Below are 21,149 nucleotides of genomic sequence, written 5' to 3' on the forward strand. Positions count from 1 at the left end.
CCCTTATCCGGGGTTGACACTTACCCTATGTGGGGATATGCTGGTGCTGGGCGACTGCCTTGCCTTAGTACACTCCTATGGAGTATTCCTCGTGGACATCCTTCGGGGAGTCCTTCCCTGTCTTTTGTCCTGCGATCCTATTATTAGCATCACCCTGTCGCACTTCCGGTGCCTTTGGTCCCGCTTGTCTGTAGTGCTTCTGTCCTCGTGTTTTACGGCTCACACCGTTGCCGCTGCTATGCGGCAATGTTTAGTACTATTAGTACAAACTTGGGCACGCAGCCCTTATTGGGCTCGTCCTCCAAGGTACTAGCTTAGCATTTCTATCTCTGCTGTATGTGACCTCTTTTCTCACCACTTCTACAGCGTTTTTTTCCACATTCCCTGCTGCCCCACACAGATGTTTCCACACTTCTGCTTGGATCATACTGTGAGTTTTTCATGGGGCGTATTTCTTCGGAATACTTGCTTCTTGTGGTCCAGGGCACTTGCATTGATCCTGGCTGTTTCCACTGTTGGGCCTTTATCTTGCAGGGGACTGTGGTTCTTCCCGAGCAAGGGGGGGATCTTGCTCTTTCCTTCATAGGGTGTCCGTGGTCACTGACGGTCTGCTTGTGCCACCACCTCTATGTGGTGCTTGGCTACCTGGTTCTCCATTTGGGCCATTGCCCTCTTGATGATGTGTGCATCTGAGCTGCTCACACTGCCCTGCAGAAGGCCTTTCCATTCTTCGTGTGGTTCCAACGTCCACACGATGTGCCTTCTGGTATGCTTTGATGTCTTACAGTGTCGCTCTACTTTGACGCTAGGCTGTGTGCCATTGGCCCTTTCGCCGGTTGTAACAGACCGCCTATGTCTTGGCGTGTCTTCTATTTTACTACCGCCTTCTGGCCATGGGTTTGTCGCCTGCCAATGTTGTCACATATGTCTAGCTGATGCAGCTGGAAAAGTGCTTCTTCCGCTTTTCTACATACTGGGCCAGAATGCGCTTTCTGTCATACCGGTTGCCATCTCTCTGGGTTTTGCTTACAGGTGACACATTACATCTGGTGGATCTTTCACACCCAGGTCCAGTTCCACTTCTGGCGGTGTCATCAGATTCTTTTTAACTCCAGCATATTTAAGTATGCGTTTTCTTGTTCCATACCGCCACTTGCTGTGCAGGAGTCAGCCTTTTGCCTTTGTTGCCCCCTGTAGCTTGCAAGCACAGGTTCAACAGTGTTTTTTCCACTGCTTTTCCTGGTCGACCGGTAATCGCATTTTGCTTTCTGTCAACACCTCGGATTCTGCAGATCCCTCGGGCCCTAGGCTTGGTTCATCTTCCCTTTTCGAAGTTGTGAACTCTTGCTCCAGCACGTGCATTCTGGCTCTGGGCTTTCCCTCTCTCAACCCGTTCTACACAAAAGAGGTTTTGTGCTGTTCTTGTCGGCTTGTGGTACCTTTGCCTTCCATTGTTCTCCGCTCTCTTCTGAGCTTCATGGTCTAGGAGTTCGCTGCACTGACATTACTGTCCCCACTGTGATTGACGGCACTGTTTTAGTCACTTTATTGATGGCCAAGTTCTCTCTAGAACTTGGTGGGGTTCAGTCGCAGACCCACCTCCTCAATGGGTATGGCTTTGGTATCTATTCTAAGTTAAGGAATCTGCAGCTAGACGTCTCTATCAGATAAATGAGTTACTTACCTTCGGTAAAGATGTATCTGATAGAGACATAGTCTAGCCGCAGATTCCTTAACGCCCGCCCGTCCTCCCCGTTCTGGTGAGGACCTTTTCAGGTTGGGCTTTCTACGCTCGCCTCCCTTCAGGTGGCTTGATCCTTCTGCAGGGTGACACTTTTACTTCACTCCCACACACAATGCTTCATTCTGCTTTCATAGCTCTACTCCGCGCACTTTTGTAATTGGACGGTATGCTCATGTGTCATGTATCCTTTCCAACGCTAAGCCCTGGGTTGTACAGTGTGGGTTCTATCTGTGTTTTTTCCCACCCCCCGCTCTCCCTTTCTTTATCGCCTTGGGGTCTCTTACCACCCCTGTGCTCCATTGGTTTGAGGTCTATTGGCTCTGCCACATTTGTTTAATCTCTTATTCGGGATACAACGTCTCTTTCTGGTGACGTCTTGTGGTCAATTGTCCTAGCTCCTATGTTCCGGACTTGTTGTCCTTCACAGTTATACATTAAGGTTGCGGATTTTCTATCGTCTGCCATGATGTTGTTTCCATCTTCATTTACCTCCCAGGGTGGTTGGCCTTCACTTTTGCAGGGTTGCTTCTCATAGCAGTGCTCTGCTCTTTCCCTTTACTAGTTTCCAATATACAATGCCTGGCACTTTCCTTTATGGTGCGGTTTTTCATCATTCCATGTCTTTTCATCATTTTCGCACACTGTTCCATATTCTAACAGTTTTTTGGTGGTGGCTCCGCGTTGCGACGCGGAAATGTTTCTCAGACGAAAACTGACGTCAGCGCGCCGGGAGGGGCATATCTGGCCCTGCTGACGTCCCGTCCGTGGACGACGTTGGGGCGAAGCCATGCGGCGCCGCCCCCGGCATGCAGAGTTGCTGCTGCGGAACGTTTTCCGGAACCAGTCTGACGCCTGGGGATATTCTAGCTAACATGCTGCTCCCCATATGGAAAAGCAATCTGCTTTGCTTCATTGAAGCGAGAGCAGGTTTCCCCCTCCTATAGGGACCCCTATGTTAAATTAGTGCCCCCCCCACAGGTTTTATTGTTTCACAAAAAGTGTGGCGGTCCCTGGGGCTGGAGGGGGCTGAGAGCATCCCCCATAATTCAGATAAGCCCCGGGGGGGTGGCGGTCCCCGGGGCTGGGCGGCCCCTCTGGGCCCCCCATTTTAATATACATATTGCCCCCGGGACTTGGCTAAATAAAAACGAAGCGCGGGAGACCGCGCTTTGCTTTTTTTTCCGCCAGCGGGATGGGCATCCTGCGATTTAAGAAAAAAATAAATAAAAAAAATAAGTATTTTGGGCCTTGGGGGTCCTTGTGGGACCCCCTGATCAGGCCTAGGGGGTCAGGGTGTTTTTACCCAGCCCCCTTTTTGCGTTTTATTCACTGCTTTCTTGTGCCTCCGTTAGCGAGGCACAAGATGGCTGCCAACACTTCCTGGTTTGAAGTGTTGACAGCCAATTAGCAGAAAGTTTGTGCACGGGAGGATCCGCGGCACTAGATATATATGTACTTTTAAATGTCATTTTCTCAGGAACTACTGAACAGATTTACACCATTTTAGCAAAAGGCACGAGACTGAACAAAGGCCTACCTCTTTGCCAAATTTGGTGTAATTCCGTTCAGCAGTTCGGGCTGTAGCTGCGGCTAAAGTTCCTATGGGAAGTGTGGGGAAAACAAGTTTTGGGATCCCCCCTCTTTTTTCTCTGCCTCCGCTACAAGAATCATCCCGAGACTTTCAGGACCGGAGCTGGCCAAAAGTTTTGCAAATTTCATGAAGATTCGTCAATCGGCGACAAAGGTATTCCAAATAGAATATTGGGGATTTCCTATGGAAAATAGGTCCTAACTATCTCTTGGCGACTGGAGAGAGAGTATGAGAGAGAGAGTATGAGAGAATATATATAACCTACTGGCAGTCGCCAGTAGGTAGTTAAAGTTAGTACCTAGTTTCCATAGGAAAATCGTTTTTTGTTTTCTCAATATCTTTGGCGCCGGTTGACGAATCTTCGCGAAATTTTCAAAACTAGTGGCCCGCTCCGGTCAGCTCCTGTCTTGAAAGATTGGGGGTAATTTGACAAGCGGGGGCTGAGAAAAAAGGGGGGTCCCAAAACGTGTTTTCCCCTTGTAATTTTCCATAGGACACTTTAGACACAGCTGTAGCCTGAACTGCTGAACGGAGTTACACCAAATTTGGAAAAAACGTAGAGCTTAGTTCAGAAAGACTTTTTTTTTTTTAATTGTGTAAATCCGTTCAGTAGTTCCTGAGAAATTTGAAAAATAAAAAGTTTCGATATCTAAGGACGCGGTGGAGTCGCGACCTCTCCCGAGCACTAGCTTCACTGGGATTGGCTGCCAATACTCCAGTCACAAGAAAACAGGGAAACAAAGGTGTAAAAGAAGAAAAGGGGGCAGGGTAGAAACACCCTGACCCCTTAGGCCTGCTCAGGGGAATCCCACAAGGACCCCCAGGGCCTAAAAGAGCATTATTTTTTTATAATGTTGGTGGAATTCGCGCTGGGGTCGCGAATCCCGGCGAAATTATAGTTTAAAAAAAATGAGTCAGCGCTTTATTTAAATGAGGCCGCGGGGTGGGCCAGGTCCTGGGGCATTGCCCAATTGCTAATTTAAAAATTGTGGGGGTCTCCACAGCCCTGGGGGCCGCCACCTCCCCGGGGATATATTAATAATAGTATGCGGGAGGGCACACGGCCCTCCCGCAGCCCCAAGGACCGCCACCCCCCGGGGATTTGATTTTTAATGTGTGGAGCCTCCAAGGCCCCCCCACACCCCGGGGATCGCCACCCCTGTCGCTTCTCTTAAATATTCACGGGGGCAAACTGCCCCCCCGCTGCCCCAGGGACTGCTAACCCCCAGGGCTATGGTAATAAAACTATGCGGGAGGGCACGCGGCCCTCCCGCAGCCCCGTGGACCGCCACCCCCGGGGCTTTAAAAAAAAAAATAACCTGTGTGAGGTGGCTCAAGCCCCCCACCCCACACGCCCCGGGGACCTCCACCTCCCCAGGGCACTAATATGCAAATGCGGGGGTCTGTTACGGACCCCTGAGCCCCGGGGACCACCCCCTCCCTGGGGCTGTGCACTAGTTGGGAGGGGAGCCACGCGGCACCCCTCCTGGAGCCCTTCATGGCCCTGGGGACCGCCACCCCCTAGGTCCGGCTCCTGCAGTTTCCCAGGGCGCCCACCCCCGGGACACTGCTGTTTGCTATGGCAGGGTGGTAGCAGTGTGGCCTGAGGTCTGTATTTTAGAGTGGGTGTATGAAAGGTTTTATTAGGGTATGAGGAGGTGCATTTTAAGTTGGGGGTTTAATTCACCTTCAATCCTGAGGGTCCCTGGGAGCCAACTAGCCCACCAGGTACCTCTATTAAGCACCACAGGGCTGCGTTGCAGTGAGGTGGTCCGAGACCACACTCCTTTTTACAGCTCTGTGGCGCTTACTGGAGGAACCTGGTGGGCTAGTTGGACCCCAGGTACCCTCAGGATTCAAGGGGACTTAATCCCCAACTTAAAATGCACCTCCTCATATAAAACCTTTCATACACCCACTCTAAAATACAGACCACCAATATCGAAACCATAGACAGACCAATAGCAGTTTGTACATACCTGCTCAGTGATTCATACGTCTACACACACATCCACACACTAAGCCATACAGTCACTCATCCACAGTCATTCATCTATACAGCCACTGATATATCCACTCATACACCCACATAGACACTCATACACTGCCACTCACCCAAAGAGTTACTCATACACCTGGTCAGTCATGCAAGAAACTATCACACACCCATTTCCTTGCTTATACAGTCATACACACACCTCCGCACTTATTTATACAGATATTAACACATAATTACTCTCTTAAACAATCACTCATAGAAACACACGCTCATCCATACAGATACTCTTGCAATCACTCACTTTCACATAGTCATTTTTATACCTCAACACTCACATATACTGCTTTAAAACATATGTAGTTACTCACACATGCACCACTGAGACATCCATCCATTCACTCACCAACACACCCATACACACACTCACCCACCCATACAGCTGTTTCCATATGCAGTCTTGAACCCATACACCCAGTGAAACAATCACTCACATATCTATGCACAGTCATACACACCCCCCCACCCACCCACAAAGACACTCAGGCACCCATACAGATACTCAGACAACCAATAAATAACCCATACAGACTCTCATGTAGCTACTCAGCAAGCCATGCAGCCACTTACACACCAACTAACAGACTAATAAAGACATTCACACAGTTTAGTCATTCACCCATGCATTCAGTAAGACATTTAATCACTCACTTATACAGTCAGTCACACACCTGCTAAATCATCCATTCAGACACTCATACACCCACTCTTAGTTCAATACACCTTGGCATATATATATGTAAAACATATTTTTGTACTTTACAGAAACACACATTCACTGGATGATGTCATCAGTGATGTCATTTGAGATGTCATCAGTGATGCCACTGAGCTTGTCATGAGTGATGTAATATGTGAAGTCATCAGCAGTGCATTGCGGGGGCGCGAGTTATAGTTAGGTCTACTAACTATAAAGGCCAAATTTCTATGGTTTTGTACGAGTGAAATCTCCAACTAACTATAACGTCCCGGAAACCTATGGTTTTTTCAGTGAATACACACACCACACCAAACCACACCACACACTTAGTAGCCATTAAAAAAAAGACAAACTATTTTGTATTTAAGTGTGTGTGTGTGTGTGTGTGTGTGTGTGTATATATAGGCACAGTTATAAACTCTTTGCCTCATCAGTCAAGCATTTCATGGGCTCAGCATTCTTACTTTTCCAAGCCTTTCTTCTAACTAGTTGGATTAATATCGGCATAATATAAACGTTTATCCAAAGTTTAGGCAAGGTATAAATTGTTTAGTGTGCAGACTCTAAGCACAAAGTTCTTCACTCTGGTACCTCTTTTTTTCCTACATCCTTCATTGCCAAGGACTTCCAATTAATTTTGACTGTGCCCCTATCAATCAGCCTAGCCTAATCCTCTGTCCCTCATTCTCTCTCCGCTTTTCAGTATTTATACTAACATCACATATGATAGTGCATTCTTCAAAACTTTTTTAAATGTTTTATCTCCATCAGGTGACAAGCTGTATAAATGTGAAGAATGTGGAAAACTATTCAGTCGGAAAGAAAGTCTGAAGCAGCATGTTTCCTACAAACACAGCAGGAATGAGGTGAGTTGTGTTTTTTTCTTTTGCCTCAGAAGTTTGATAAACTGGGGAATAGTGGTGGCGGGGGGGGGGGCTAGGGTGTTGAAGCCAACTCCTTATGTTGTAATAATGGTGAATAGAATTCATGTTTCTCTAATGATACAGCAACGGTGTCTTAGTTGATGACGTTCAATGGAAAAACTTTATCTGGGCACACTGCAAATCAATGTACCCGTTTGCTTTGTGGTGCACTGGAGATTTTATTAATATTCTAAAAACTGTTTTTGATCGCAAAATGTGTCAACAAAATGTATTTGGATACATTGAGCTAATGGCTCACCAGAGATTGTGCTATAATTTTGAGCACCTCCCATTCCTTCCTTTTACCTAACCAGACTGCAACCAATTTTGCCCAATGTCCATGTATAAAGTGACACAGGAACCCACAGTGATTGCCACCGTCACACCTACAGTTCAGTACTACCTTGAGACCTGAGGCACAGCTGCTAACTTAGTACAAATTTAAACTCAAATTGTGCCCAGAAGGTGCTTGTCTCCACGTTCAACCAGGCTACAACGTATCCCCATAAAACAAGGTCCTCTCTGGATGAAGGAGAGATATCTTTGTCTAAATGGTGTAAAGTTTGAAGTTATAGGAGTTGGAGACGCAACCGTCTACTACTTTCTGGCTACACAAGTTGAGAGCTGCACTAACTCGTACACCAGCAGTAATGCACATTAGAGTATGGTTTAACAAAAATATTTAGCAGTCAAAAACATTCCTTTGTACATCATGCTTCTGAGACGGATCTCCTCCTGCAACTGCAGTTACGTCACCGTATTGGAGTGATCTGGGCATAGGCACAATCAGGTCTTTACTACTGTAGTATTGCCACTGCAAGAAACCTATTGCAAAGCTTCAGAATCTACATCACCGCAGCCGGAATCTGCTTCATTCTGAAGACGTTAGACCAAATCTCAGCTGCCCCCAAAGTACTTCATGGGCTGATAATGGTGCAGAGAATAACGTTCAGAATTCTTTCCGCCTTTTTAAAAATAAAAAAAGAATTTATAACCTCTTTCATTTCTGGATTTTGCACAGTTGCAGTGACATAAAAGAGGATCACAGATGGTAAAATGAAACCAACATCCCAAACAAACATGGCGCCTGCTATATACATCCACAGCACCACCACCCATGACACAACGCTGTTGAAGTTCACACATACATTTTGACAGTACATGCCAGGTCAGAATCCCAGTGCAATTCAACACAATTATTACAACCAGTGGCGGCAACATTTCAAAGTGGTGGGGTCTAAAAGTAGGGGCTGAGTTTTACGTAGGGCAAGAGTAAAGTGAGCAAGCCCAACTACCTAGATATCGCAAGCAGTAGCGAAGCAGACAAACCCTTCCTGTAAGGAAAACTACTTAACTTCCAGCCAACAGACGGACTCCTTGCGTGCACACACCAACGCAGATGAATAGCAGACACATGCTGGGAGGGATAAAACAACATACACTCAGCACAGCACACACATGGACTAATGCAGAGCACTCAACACAGTGTGGACTGTTCATGTCTTCTCATATGGGTGTGTGCAGTAAGTCATAAAACAACAGAATCTGTAAATCGAGATGCCCTTTTCACAGCAGCCTCATGGTGTGCGTTGCAGCTCGTAATTAGTCTTCACAAAGGACAGATTTTTGGTTAATATTTTAATTTGCTCTTCACAGCTTCTGGAATATTTACACTGCAAACGTACGACAGTTTCTGCGTTACGCATGGCATGTTTAGGCAGTGTCAAGCTTTGCAAGAAAAATGCAGCTTATCGAATCTTAAGGCCCAAATGGGAGCTTCGCACCATGCCGAAAGCCCCATTTTCCCAAAACTCCAATCAATGAGGTGTTGGATGAGAGCATTAACACCCCCCTCTCCCCACTGCCCATATCAAGCAACTAAACACACTCAGACCGGATCAATTCGGCGTCCTAATGAAATAAAATATTTATCAGCGCTCTGACAATTAGAGTATAAGATAAGCGCTGTAAATGTGAAATGAAAAGGAGTTGCAAAACATCACGTAGGTTCGCCTCTGATAGCCCACTTCATTCAATCGATTCCACATTTGTTATTAAAAACACAATATGGCCTGTGAGCCCAATTAGTGCAGCTGAAAGGAGACACAAAGCAGAAGGCTGCAGAGCACTCATCACTGTGAATGAAATCTGCTCTTTTATTCTAGCCCCCACAACCCCCAAAAATATGTGTATATGTATCTGTATCTGGCATAACTGATAACTCCCTCATGCTTTCGAGGTCATAAAATCTCTGGTGTTCTTGCACTTACGCACGATAAAGACAATAATTCACTCTTGCTGAAAAGCTCACACTTCCGCCCTCCCCCCCCCTCCCTCCCCCCCCCCCCACAATATCAGTCCTGGTAAGAGTCAAGGGAGCCGCATACTGGACAGTGGACACCGATAGCAATGAAAAAGTTGTAGTTCAAAATCAGATGAAAGCTGCTACATATTTATAAAACACACAAAGCTTTTTGTCAAAAACATGTCCAAATTGTAAAAATGAAAAATGCCTTCAGAAATGATAGTTTTACACATTATCAGATTGTCTTGTGAGCAAATATTCTTGCAAGAAGTGGAGCATGCAAAAAAGCTTTTATTTTTTCCCCCATCAGAGACAACTGCGCAAATAATTGACACATAGAAAGGAGAAGGGAAAAATAGATATGGACAAAGGACACACAAGAAATCAGACTTTTTGGTCCATGACAGACCAGCTGATTGTCCACAATAATTCCGCCCTATCAGATGCTTTCTGCTGCAGTAAAGCTGTGAAGGCGAGCGTGAGGCAGAGGAAAGAGGAAAGCTGCAAAATGTAATTGAAGAATTCTCAACCTGTCGGCTCTCTGGGTTGCTATTTAAATGATAATTTCACCTTTTTGTATATACAGATTGGATAATGGAAAACAAAAAGCCATCTCAGTAAACAAATGAATATTGCCATGTTTGAAGCACCATATGGGGCTACAGTACGTACACAAACCGGCGCATACACATTAACCGAGACACAATACAGTAACTTACTTAACTTCCATCTTAGCTTGCGCTGTGCAGGCTTTCCCCCCTCAATTTCAGCCATGCAAAGCCTGCAGCTAACCAGTCATGTTACTCTTTCTCCCTCGATCCCGCGCTACCTCTGAGGCTCTGTCTGGTGATTGGCCACCATGCCAAAGCGGGCCTAATCAATCCTGCAGCTGCTCTTATGCTGTTTTCAGCATGAGAGCAGCATCCGGATTGGATAGAGCAGGCTACCCCAGTGCTCCATTTGAGACTGGGGGCATGTGTCTGCAATCCCACGGCTGTTAACACACTGCTGGATTGGTGCGGGCACAAGTATGCATATCAGGCTGGCTGTCGTAAAACAGCCGGCTGATCCGATTGGCACACTTCACACTTTTCATCTCATCCAGGCTGCTGCCAATCAAGGAGTCACCCTTGCCCTCACAATCACCAGTGGCATGGTAATGAGGCTGTTAACGCCATTTTATTAATTAATTGTTGGTTTACTGCTGTACTCGCAGCAGACGGGGCCACGCTCCTCCACCCTTGGGGAGGAACCACCAATTCCTAGAGTCCAAATCTCTACACATCAGAGTTCAATTAGGTGACACCCTCTCACCTTTCTCGGAGCCAGTGTATGTACCAGACTCTGCTTCGCAGTCCACATATCTCTGGAAACAATCCAACACCCTCGCCCGAGTTTCAAGATCTTCCTAAACCTTATCATCAATTCTAGATCGTCTGATAGGTTGCTCTTCTGCTACCGTACACTCTAGAACATCCCTGACCCACAGGCCTACCAGAGGTGTACGCGTACCCCTCCAACTAATAGCCAGTCCTCTCTGTGCCAATAGGAAGGCAAGTTGCATGAATTTATATTGAATTTTTCTCTCGCTAGGTTGCATCGGTATCCCCAAAAGGCATGCCTGTGGTGTGTCTCAGAGTGAAAACCTAGCTGCAGCTTCGATCCATGGCACTCTCTTCTCTCCGAATGTCATCACCTCCCTGCAGACCCATGCCAAGTGTAAAAAGCAGGCTCTATTATCCCCACATCTAGCCTTCCTGCGTGGATAAATCTTACTAAGGACATAACAAGTAATATATGTTCAGGGAATTGAAGTGAAATGTATACGCTTGAACCTGCTGTTGCTAGAAACCTTACAAACCAATGTTCCTGCCCGCTCCCAATCCGCATCCAAGGAGGGCTCTACTAGATTTTTCTCCCAGACTCATTGGGCTCGCAGTGGGAGCCCCTGCTGAGGGCTTTATACAGAAGTCTGATTAGATGCCTCCCATTCCCATCCCCCCCACCCCCATCTGAAAAGCCCACCTAACACCTGTGATGGCACTGGTGCAGCCGGAAACATGCACCACAACTCTCTGGCTGTGTTTTAGTGTTTCGCACAGTGTAGGAACTGACCAGCTCCCAGGTGAAAAGTGTACCGGACCTCTTGCAAAAAAATGACCATTGTCCCAGGGTACAAGTCTCCATCTAAGAGGCAACCCCCATTCCTCCACTGTTCCTTGGACATATCCATGTCTATTGCATGGAATGCAGCCGGATCCCACAGTGGCAATTCCCAATTGAATGGGGCTCTACGGATCACCATAGTGACTACCCCCTCCGAAACTTCTGCAGTCTGTCGCACTAGGTAGGGAAAGTACTGGCACACAGTAGCAAATATTTATTTTTGTTCTGGAATGGGTGGAGGGAGTGTGCTTTTTCACAAACCACCAGCGCTCATTATATTATATGGTATCACCCCATCCAGTATGCTACAAAATTAAAAATTGTGTAAGTCAGTAAAGAAAGAAGTGTGAAGTCAGTCCACAGATTGATAAGCTCTACACAAACCCTCAGTGATGAAGAGGTGGAAAAATGTGTAAAGAGAGAGAGTACCTGACGTGCGCACCACCAGAGGAGCTACTGGTTGGTTCTCACCAGCTTGCCCACGTCTATTTCATCATTGGTAACTCTCTCTCAAGAAAAATGTGTGCAGTGTCCAGTGAAAAAAACACATAACACAAGACGGTGTAGTGTGAAAACAAAGAAACACACAAACTGTGCAAACAAGGACAGTAAAAAAAGGGGGATTTTAGACTCTCAAATATTTGTTTATTCTGGTTAGGAGTCTATCCCGCTGTTTAAAAACACAGCATGTTGCATACCTTGGTAATGACGGCCAACATGTTTCATTGCCAGTTAATTTGTGGCAAATTCATCAGGGCAAGAAGGGGTCAAGGATCACCTTCTCTGGACACACACCTTTAAAACGGACTGACAAACACAAAAAGACAACACACAGCTTGATTAGTTCAACGGGAGATATATTCACAGTGCATCCCAGAGATGGTTAGGATTATGAGCTCAGATCCATTACCTAGTTGGAGCTATGGGCCCACATACCAGCCACCAACCAGTCGCAGGGGCGTTCTAACCTCTTTACTTTCGCCTTCCTGCTCTGCAAAGCACGACCGTTGTTAGTGCCTGCGTCTGTGAAAAAAGTATATCTATCATATATACCTAACAAGGCACGGTCCCTGATATATTGTAATTTATTGCTCCTAAAGCTCTCATGGATGCTTCACCCAACGGGTTGAAAGCTCTACTCGACCACGCACACTGGCGGTGATTCACCCATTTATATCCTGTGCCTGCAGGGAACCCAACTCGTCACTGGATATTCCTATGCCCCCGAGCTGGCTTAAAAACATCCCTCCAACTCGTGCCATGCTTACAATAAGCTCAGGTTCTACATACCGCAACATCCACGCATCGCTCGAAATGCGGGCAGCATTCTCTCAGCGTCTCGTATACCCCCAGCTTACCCTGTAACTTTACACCCAGGCGGTAACTCAGCACTGGAACGGGTTACAGCCCGCCTGTGTCTGTTTTCAAAACATCTCTAGCCCCATCTCGCGAGACTCCACGGTTTCCAGTCTCGTATCTATGTGATCTTAGGAAATGTGGCGGCCATCTTAGAACTGTATCAGGTCTTATTTACAATTAGTGTAGACCCTGTTGAAAAAATAATTCCCAGACATAGGAGGGTCATTGAGGGTGCGCATTTTGACCTTCCAGCTCACCCGCATTAAGCGGGCTGAAAACTCATATGCTAAGGACATATTCCTTATAAATACCAATATCTACCATAGAATGAAAAAACGGGCAGCCATCTTAACAGTATGTTGGGTCCAAAAGAATGTAGTCAGCTCAAGTTTCTTTCAATCAAGTATCCTCCAGACTACAAAACACAGCTCACTCACGGGTTTAAGGACGCGATCGGGGGCACCATAATAGATTACAAAAGGCGGCCTCAACAATCAAAAGAGACTTATCCTTAGGGCCCAGAGGAGACCACGTAGGGGAAATCATAGTCCCCAAATTAATCGCATCGGATCATAGGGCTAGACCTTTTATGTGTTAGGCTACACTTGATATGCCACACATAGAAAGTCAGGGATTGGCACAGGTAGTAGGGTCATATTTGCATGATGTTATACTAGAATTACAAATGACCACCTATCTGCTCACTTTGTTCCACTCAATTTGGTCATTAAGACCAATAGTATCCCCCTTCTCTGAGTAGATCCAGCGAGCTTCCTTCACAGCCAATCTTTTGTCTATTTCGCCAATGTCGCCAAAAACTTTCTCCAAAATGACCCATTTTAAAGATTTAAAGTGATGTTGCTGGTCTCGATAATGTTGTACCAAGCGTGTAGTGAGCTTGCCGGCCCTGATCGTGCTCAGATGTTCCTGTATGCGTACCTTGACCTTTCTAGATGTTAAACCAATATAGTGTAAGCCACATGGGCATGTCAGTCTGTATATTACATGGCATGTATTGCAATTGGTAAACTGACGGAGAAACCAGGTTCTCCCACTACCTAGTGTAATTTCAGTTGTTTTCTCCGTCAGTCCACACACTGAGCATCTACCACAGGGATGATGTCCTGGGGGAAGGCTTACATTCTTCTTACCATGAACAGGTCTCGTGTGCACCAGTCTGTCTTTCAAGTTTTGCGTCCTTTTAAACGCAAATCTGGGCTGGGGCATCTGAAAGTCACTAGTTGATAGCAGTGACCAGTGTCTCTTGATTATTTGTCTGATCTTGTTAGACAAAGGGTCAAACGTCAGGACTACTGGCAGGCTCTCCCTTGCTTCCTTATTGTTCCTCTCAAGCAGGGCCTCCCTAGGTGTATTTTGGGCCCTTTTACGAGCTCTAGTGATGATTCTCTTAGGGTAAGCACGTTGTGCCAATTTCATGCTCAAAACTTCTGATTGATGCAGGTAGTCTGTTGTAGAAGAACAATTCCTGCGATCTCAGAAACTGGCCAACCGGAAGGTTATCCCTTAGAGCTCTAGGGTGGTACGACTGGTAATGCAATAAGGAGTTTTTGTCAGTAGGCTTATGATGAACGCTGGTGCTGAGTCTATCATTAACCACAGTGATGTCAAGATCAAGGTACGTTGCCGTTTCTCTACTGATCTGCCAGGTGAAATTTAAACAGGTGTCGAGCGAATTTAGCCATTCCAGAAATTCACAAAGGCGTTGTTGAGTGCCCGTCCAGATACATAGAACATGGTCTAAATATCTCTTCCAGAGGCAAATGTGCCCCTGGAAGGGATTGGAAGAATGGTCCAGGTAATGTTCCTCGAATTGGCCGACATAAATACATGCCAGGCTCGGCGCAAAGGTAGCGCCTATAGATGTCCCAGAGGTTTGTAAATACAGGTCATCTTTGTGGCAGAAGTAGTTACGAGTAAGGGCCAACTCCACACATTGCATAACAAAAGACTGGGGAGTGTCGTAGAACCACTCCTGAGCCCCCAGGGCGCGAGCTGCTGCCACCAGCGTCGCGTCCTGGGGTATGCTAGTATACAAGGACTCGATGTCAATGGTCACAAGTAACTGCTGGGAAGGGTCAAAGTCCATTTCGTTGATGATGTTCAGGATATCAGTCGTATCCTGAACATATGACCGTTGGTTGATTACAGACTCCCTGAGGAAGAAATCAGCAAACTGTGAAAGGGGCTCAAGTACCGAGGAGATTCCTGACACAATCGGGCGGCCAGGGGGTGGACGCTGGGCCTTATGGATCTTCGGCAGAACATAGAATGCCGGTATCCTGGGGTTGACGTTGACAAGGAACTCTGCCTCTTTAGCAGTGATCCATTTCTTCTCCCGCGCCTGTGCCACAATGATGGTAATCTGTTGTAGCAATTCAGCCGTGGGGTCACGTGCAAGAGGACAATAGTTCCACCTGTCACTCAACAACCTCAGAACTTCCGCCTCGGCTGCGGCTGCGGTGGAGGCTTACGGAGCCCAGATCGTGTCCTATGCCGACGACACGCAACTCCTTTTCACATGTACTAAAGATCAGCCATTTGATGGGGAGAGAATACGGGACTGCCTGGATATGGTCTTTGGCTGGTTCCAGCGGAACAGTCTAAAGGCCAACTCCAGTAAGTCGGAGGTGTTATTCTTCGGCTGTGTCATCGATCCCGAGTGGCGGCAGTGGTGGCCGGCCGCCATGTGTCCCCCGGCACAATCTTCCTTGGTGGCCAAAAATCTTGGCGTTCAGCTTGACAACAAGCTTTCTCTCAGATCGCATGTTCTTGGCCTGGCCGGCACCTGTTTCGGTGTCCTGAAAATGCTCCGCAGGTTTCTTCCACTACTATCTGCGGAGCATAGACGGATTACGGTGCAGGTGTTTGTGGAAAGCGCCGGGACACTCTTTTAGAGTAGCCGAGCGCTATATAAGCGCATTTTAACATAACATAACATAACATAAGAACCACAGCGCCCCCTTTATCAGCAGATTTGATGGTCAGTGCAGCGTTATCCTGCAATGATTTCACTGCAGCCCAATCCAATTTGCTCATGTTATTAAAAGTGTTGATCTGTTGAGATTCCTCAAGTAATTTAATCTCATTCAAAACCTTATTCTCAAAAACTGCCACCTCAGGGCCCACTCAGGATAGTGGTGGGCAGAACTGGGAGGGACGGTGTAAATCCGTTGAAAAAACTGAGGTAGGAATCTGTTCTTTGTTCGCAAAGAATTTTTTGATCTTAATTTTTCTCACCACTTCATGGAGTTCAGTCCGGCATTTAAAAGAATCATGTTTGGGAGTCGGAACATACCCAAGACCACGGTTCAGTACTTTTAGTTGGCCTGCTGTTAGCTCATGCTCAGAGAGGTTCACAACAATATTATTTACATCGGGGCTCGACCTCGACTGCGAGTTTGGCGCGGGGAGAACATTTGCCAGTTCTGAGATTGGTTCTGTCTGGCTCTGCCCCGTCCCCTGTGACCTCCCCCTCTGTTGCCTTGTTGAGCCTGGCCCAAAAAAGAACGGATCAGGGAGCCAAGTTCTTGATTAGCCTGTGGTTCCAGATTGAATCTGACCTTCCCCTGGGCTGTGGGTAGAGAGGCCTCATCATCCTGACGTTTGACCCTTTGTCTAACAAGATCAGACAAATAATCAAGAGACACTGGTCACTGCTATCAACTAGTGACTTTCAGATGCCCCAGCCCAGATTTGCGTTTAAAAGGACGCAAAACTTGAAAGACAGACTGGTGCACACGAGACCTGTTCATGGTAAGAAGAATGTAAGCCTTCCCCCAGGACATCATCCCTGTGGTAGATGCTTAGTGTGTGGACTGACGGAGAAAACAACTGAAATTACACTAGGTAGTGGGAGAACCTGGTTTCTCCGTCAGTTTACCAATTGCAATACATGCCATGTAATATACAGACTGACATGCCCATGTGGCTTACACTATATTGGTTTAACATCTAGAAAGGTCAAGGTACGCATACAGGAACATCTGAGCACGATCAGGGCCGGCAAGCTCACTACACGCTTGGTACAACATTATCGAGACCAGCAACATCACTTTAAATCTTTAAAATGGGTCATTTTGGAGAAAGTTTTTGGCGACATTGGCGAAATAGACAAAAGATTGGCTGTGAAAGAAGCTCGCTGGATCTACTCAGAGAAGGGGGATACTATTGGTCTTAATGACCAAATTGAGTGGAACAAAGTGAGCAGATAGGTGGTCATTTGTAATTCTAGTATAACATCATGCAGATATGACCCTACTACCTGTGCCAATCCCTGACTTTCTATGTGTGGCATATCAAGTGTAGCCTAACACATAAAAGGTCTAGCCCTATGATCCGATGCGATTAATTTGGGGACTATGATTTCCCCTACGTGGTCTCCTCTGGGCCCTAAGGATAAGTCTCTTTTGGTTGTTGAAGCCGCCTTTTGTAATCTATTATAGTGCCCCCGATCGCGTCCTTAAACCCGTGAGTGAGCTGTGTTTTGCAGTCTGGAGAATACCTGATTGAAAGAAACTTGAGCTGACTACATTCTTTTGGACCCAACATACTGTTAAGATGGCTGCCCGTTTTTTCATTCTATGGTAGATATTGGTATTTATAAGGAATATGTCCTTAGCATATGAGTTTTCAGCCCGCTTAATGCGGGTGAGCTGGAAGGTCAAAATGCGCACCCTCAATGACCCTCCTGTGTCTGGGAATTATTTTTTCAACAGGGTCTACACTCATTGTAAATAAGACCTGATACAGTTCTAAGATGGCCGCCGCATTTCCTAAGATCACATAGATACGAGACTGGAAACCGTGGAGTCTCGCGAGATGGGGCTAGAGACGTTTTGAAAACAGACACAGGCGGACTGTAACCCGTTCCAGTGCTGAGTTACCGCCTGGGTGTAAAGTTACAGGGTAAGCTGGGGGTATACGAGACGCTGAGAGAATGCTGCCCGCATTTCGAGCGATGCGTGGATGTTGCGGTATGTAGAACCTGAGCTTATTGTAAGCATGGCACGAGTTGGAGGGATGTTTTTAAGCCAGCTCGGGGGCATAGGAATATCCAGTGACGAGTTGGGTCCCCTGCAGGCACAGGATATAAATGGGTGAATCACCGCCAGTGTGCGTGGTCGAGTAGAGCTTTCAACCCGTTGGGTGAAGCATCCATGAGAGCTTTAGGAGCAATAAATGACAATATATCAGGGACCGTGCCTTGTTAGGTATATATGATCGATATACTTTTTTCACAGACGCAGGCACTAACAACGGTCGTGCTTTGCAGAGCAGGAAGGCGAAAGTAAAGAGGTTAGAACGCCCCTGCGACTGGTTGGTGGCTGGTATGTGGGCCCATAGCTCCAACTAGGTAATGGATCTGAGCTCATAATCCTAACCATCTCTGGGATGCACTGTGAATATATCTCCCGTTGAACTAATCAAGCTGTGTGTTGTCTTTTTGTGTTTGTCAGTCTGTTTAAAGGTGTGTGTCCAGAGAAGGTGATCCTTGACCCCTTCTTGCCCTGATGAATTTGCCACAAATTAAATGGCAATGAAACATGTTGGCCGTCATTACCAAGGTATGCAACATGCTGTGTTTTTAAACAGCGGGATAGACTCCTAACCAGAATAAACAAATATTTGAGAGTCTAAAACCCCCCTTTTTTTACTGTCCTTGTTTGCACAGTTTGTGTGTTTCTTTGTTTTCACACTACACCGTCTTGTGTTATGTGTTTTTTTCACTGGACACTGCACACATTTTTCTTGAGAGAGAGTTACCAATGATGAAATAGACGTGGGCAAGCTGGTGAGAACCAACCAGTAGCTCCTCTGGTGGTGCGCACGTGAGGTACTCTCTCTCTTTTTACACATTTTTCCACCTCTTCATCACTGAGGGTTTGTGTAGAGCTTATCAATCTGTGGACTGACTTCACACTTCTTTCATTCTTTCTTTACTGACTTACACAATTTTTAATTTTGTAGCATACTGGATGGGGTGATACCATATAATATAATGAGCGCTGGTGGTTTGTGATAAAGCACACTCCCTCCACCCATTCCAGAACAAAAATAAATATTTGCTACTGTGTGCCAGTACTTTTTGTGTTGAAACTATTGTTGATTGGAGGGCGTTCTGGCACGTTTCCCCTCTTTAGCTCCTCTTGTTTGATTGAGCACTAGGTAGGGAACCAGAAAATCTGCTTGTTCCCCTCTCATGAGCAGCCAAACTAACCTCTTACTGCCAGGCGTACTCTGCAGTAAACGTTTGTTCCCAATTGTCTGAATCCACAATACACTGAGCTTCATATTGTAAGTGGACTTCATCATAATAGCGCTGTGTATCGGGCAGCTCCAGACCCCATTCAGCCATATCTCGTTTTAGTACTTGTGGTAAATAAAAATACCGGACTGAATTTCATACGGGATCTTAAATAAAGTAAAATAGCTCAAAATAACAAGAGGCAGAATCCGTGGTATAAGAGGTTTTCTAATGGGCTTTATTCCATTCAAAATGGCCGACTCGAGTCGCGGCCTTCAGGTTCCGTCACCACGAGGGTTCAGGAAGTGAAGTACAACATTTTATTGACAGACATGTATTTTTATAATAAGTGCATTACAATGAAACGAATGTAGAAGGCGTAACATTTGATAAGAAAAGTGACAAAACAGGTACGTAATCGAAACTAGGCGTAATAAGGAATAAAAGAAACATGATTGGTTAGAATTATCAGACATAGGTGGATCTATAAGATAATACTTGGCATAGATGCGCGCGCGGCAGCATGACGTGTAATTGACGTGCAACTAGGGGGTGAAAGGGACTTGACATTTAGCTCTACATGTGGAGACGAGAAGTCTGGGGTCAAGTCAACCTAATCCCAAATCATATCTAACATCCTATGTTTAAAGAACTATGTTATCCACAAGGAAGAGACTCTCGGACAGAATCTATTCTATACTGACTGTGTGCGTGTACAAGCGTCTAAGTGTCTATATGAGATGCGAGGGATAGAAAACTTTCCATGGCAACAGGGCTATGAATCACTTGCAGGAGGACGGAAAGGCTGAGTCCTTGCTTGTGAGCTAAAGGAAATGTTTACCTAAATCACTAGACAGGAATGCATCGGCTGAAGAGCAAAATAGATAATTCGAAGGTGAAATACAGCTTCTTGGCAGGCATGCGAAAACTGGCCGAGGCAGGCACCGTTAGCTGCACAGGGAGTAGGACAAAGTTCATGGATACAGATGCGAGCTCAAGCTGAAGCTGTCAGAGACAGAGAGCAGGGAAAGGCTTGAGGACAGAATCGGGCCTACTTGCCTGAACTGTAAAAATGAAGTAACTTAGCCATATAAAGTCGGTGGCCTTTCATACTTAGGAATCGAATACCCAGCCCTGTGATGGCGGATCTGACAGAGAACATGTCGACGGTAGACACACATATGTTTGCGTCTTAGAAACTGGAACTGGAGGGAACATACATGTACTTGTAACATGCATATAGAACCGTTGGGGTCCAAGATAGGGGACATAACTGATCAGGAAAATCCACATTTCCACATTCCCTCCTTGTCCCCTTCTTGCCCTTCACGAGACATCAATCTTCATCATTCCATTGATTTGCTCATGGAGCATCATTTCTTCTTCCTTCCGGCATTCTGAACGAGACCTGTGATATGGAATGCATGATGTGGCACACAGACCACAAATCGCTGGTCCACTTTGCAGGCATAAACAACAACTGAAGAGCATAAGAAGGCCAATACCTAGGAAGGATAAAACTCTCCATCCCCAGGCTGATATCACACTCCAAAACCACCCGGACCACGTCCAAGTGCCTGGATTTTCGTGTATCTGGCTTACAATCTTATGAAGGCGTGTTATAGCTTTATATACAGATGGCGAATTTTCTGGTATGAATATGCAGCAGCTGGATCCGATGACCCTGCAAGCTCCGCCCCTATCGGCCAGGATGACGTCAAGGACAAGACGATTCTGGAGAACAACAATTCTCATCACTGATTGTTCCTCTGTCAGATTGCCTAGGGCGGCTATAGTCTCGTTTACTACAGCTTCAAGAGTCTTGGTGAGTCTGCGTATCAGCTTACTATTTGATATTGTACCTATATAGGGAAAGATACCTTTATTGAAATCTACATACTTGTCCCATGCCGTCTCAGTATAATCGACAACTGGGAGATCTCTTCGCTCTCTATTGTGTACTAAATGAACATTTCGATAATAATCAGGGGGAGCTAGGAAAACAGGTGGCAAAAGGAATGCTATGTAACAGGTACCATC

General features: G+C 46.1%; 1 protein-coding gene across 4 annotated transcripts in view; it reads left to right on the forward strand.

Annotated features, from left to right (window-relative positions):
* The window catches only part of PRDM15 (PR/SET domain 15), a 439,353-nt gene that overhangs the window by 172,293 nt on the left and 245,911 nt on the right, over positions 1-21,149 (forward strand). For all 4 annotated transcript variants that reach the window (XM_085621221.1, XM_085621224.1, XM_085621222.1 and 1 more), the window contains one exon: positions 6,863-6,957. In XM_085621221.1, the coding sequence (XP_085477347.1) occupies positions 6,863-6,957 (95 nt within the window). The remainder of the gene's footprint in view (positions 1-6,862; positions 6,958-21,149) is intronic.

Source organism: Triturus cristatus, chromosome 8, assembly GCF_964204655.1.
Source record: "Triturus cristatus chromosome 8, aTriCri1.1, whole genome shotgun sequence".
NCBI classification, from domain to species: Eukaryota; Metazoa; Chordata; class Amphibia; order Caudata; family Salamandridae; genus Triturus; species Triturus cristatus.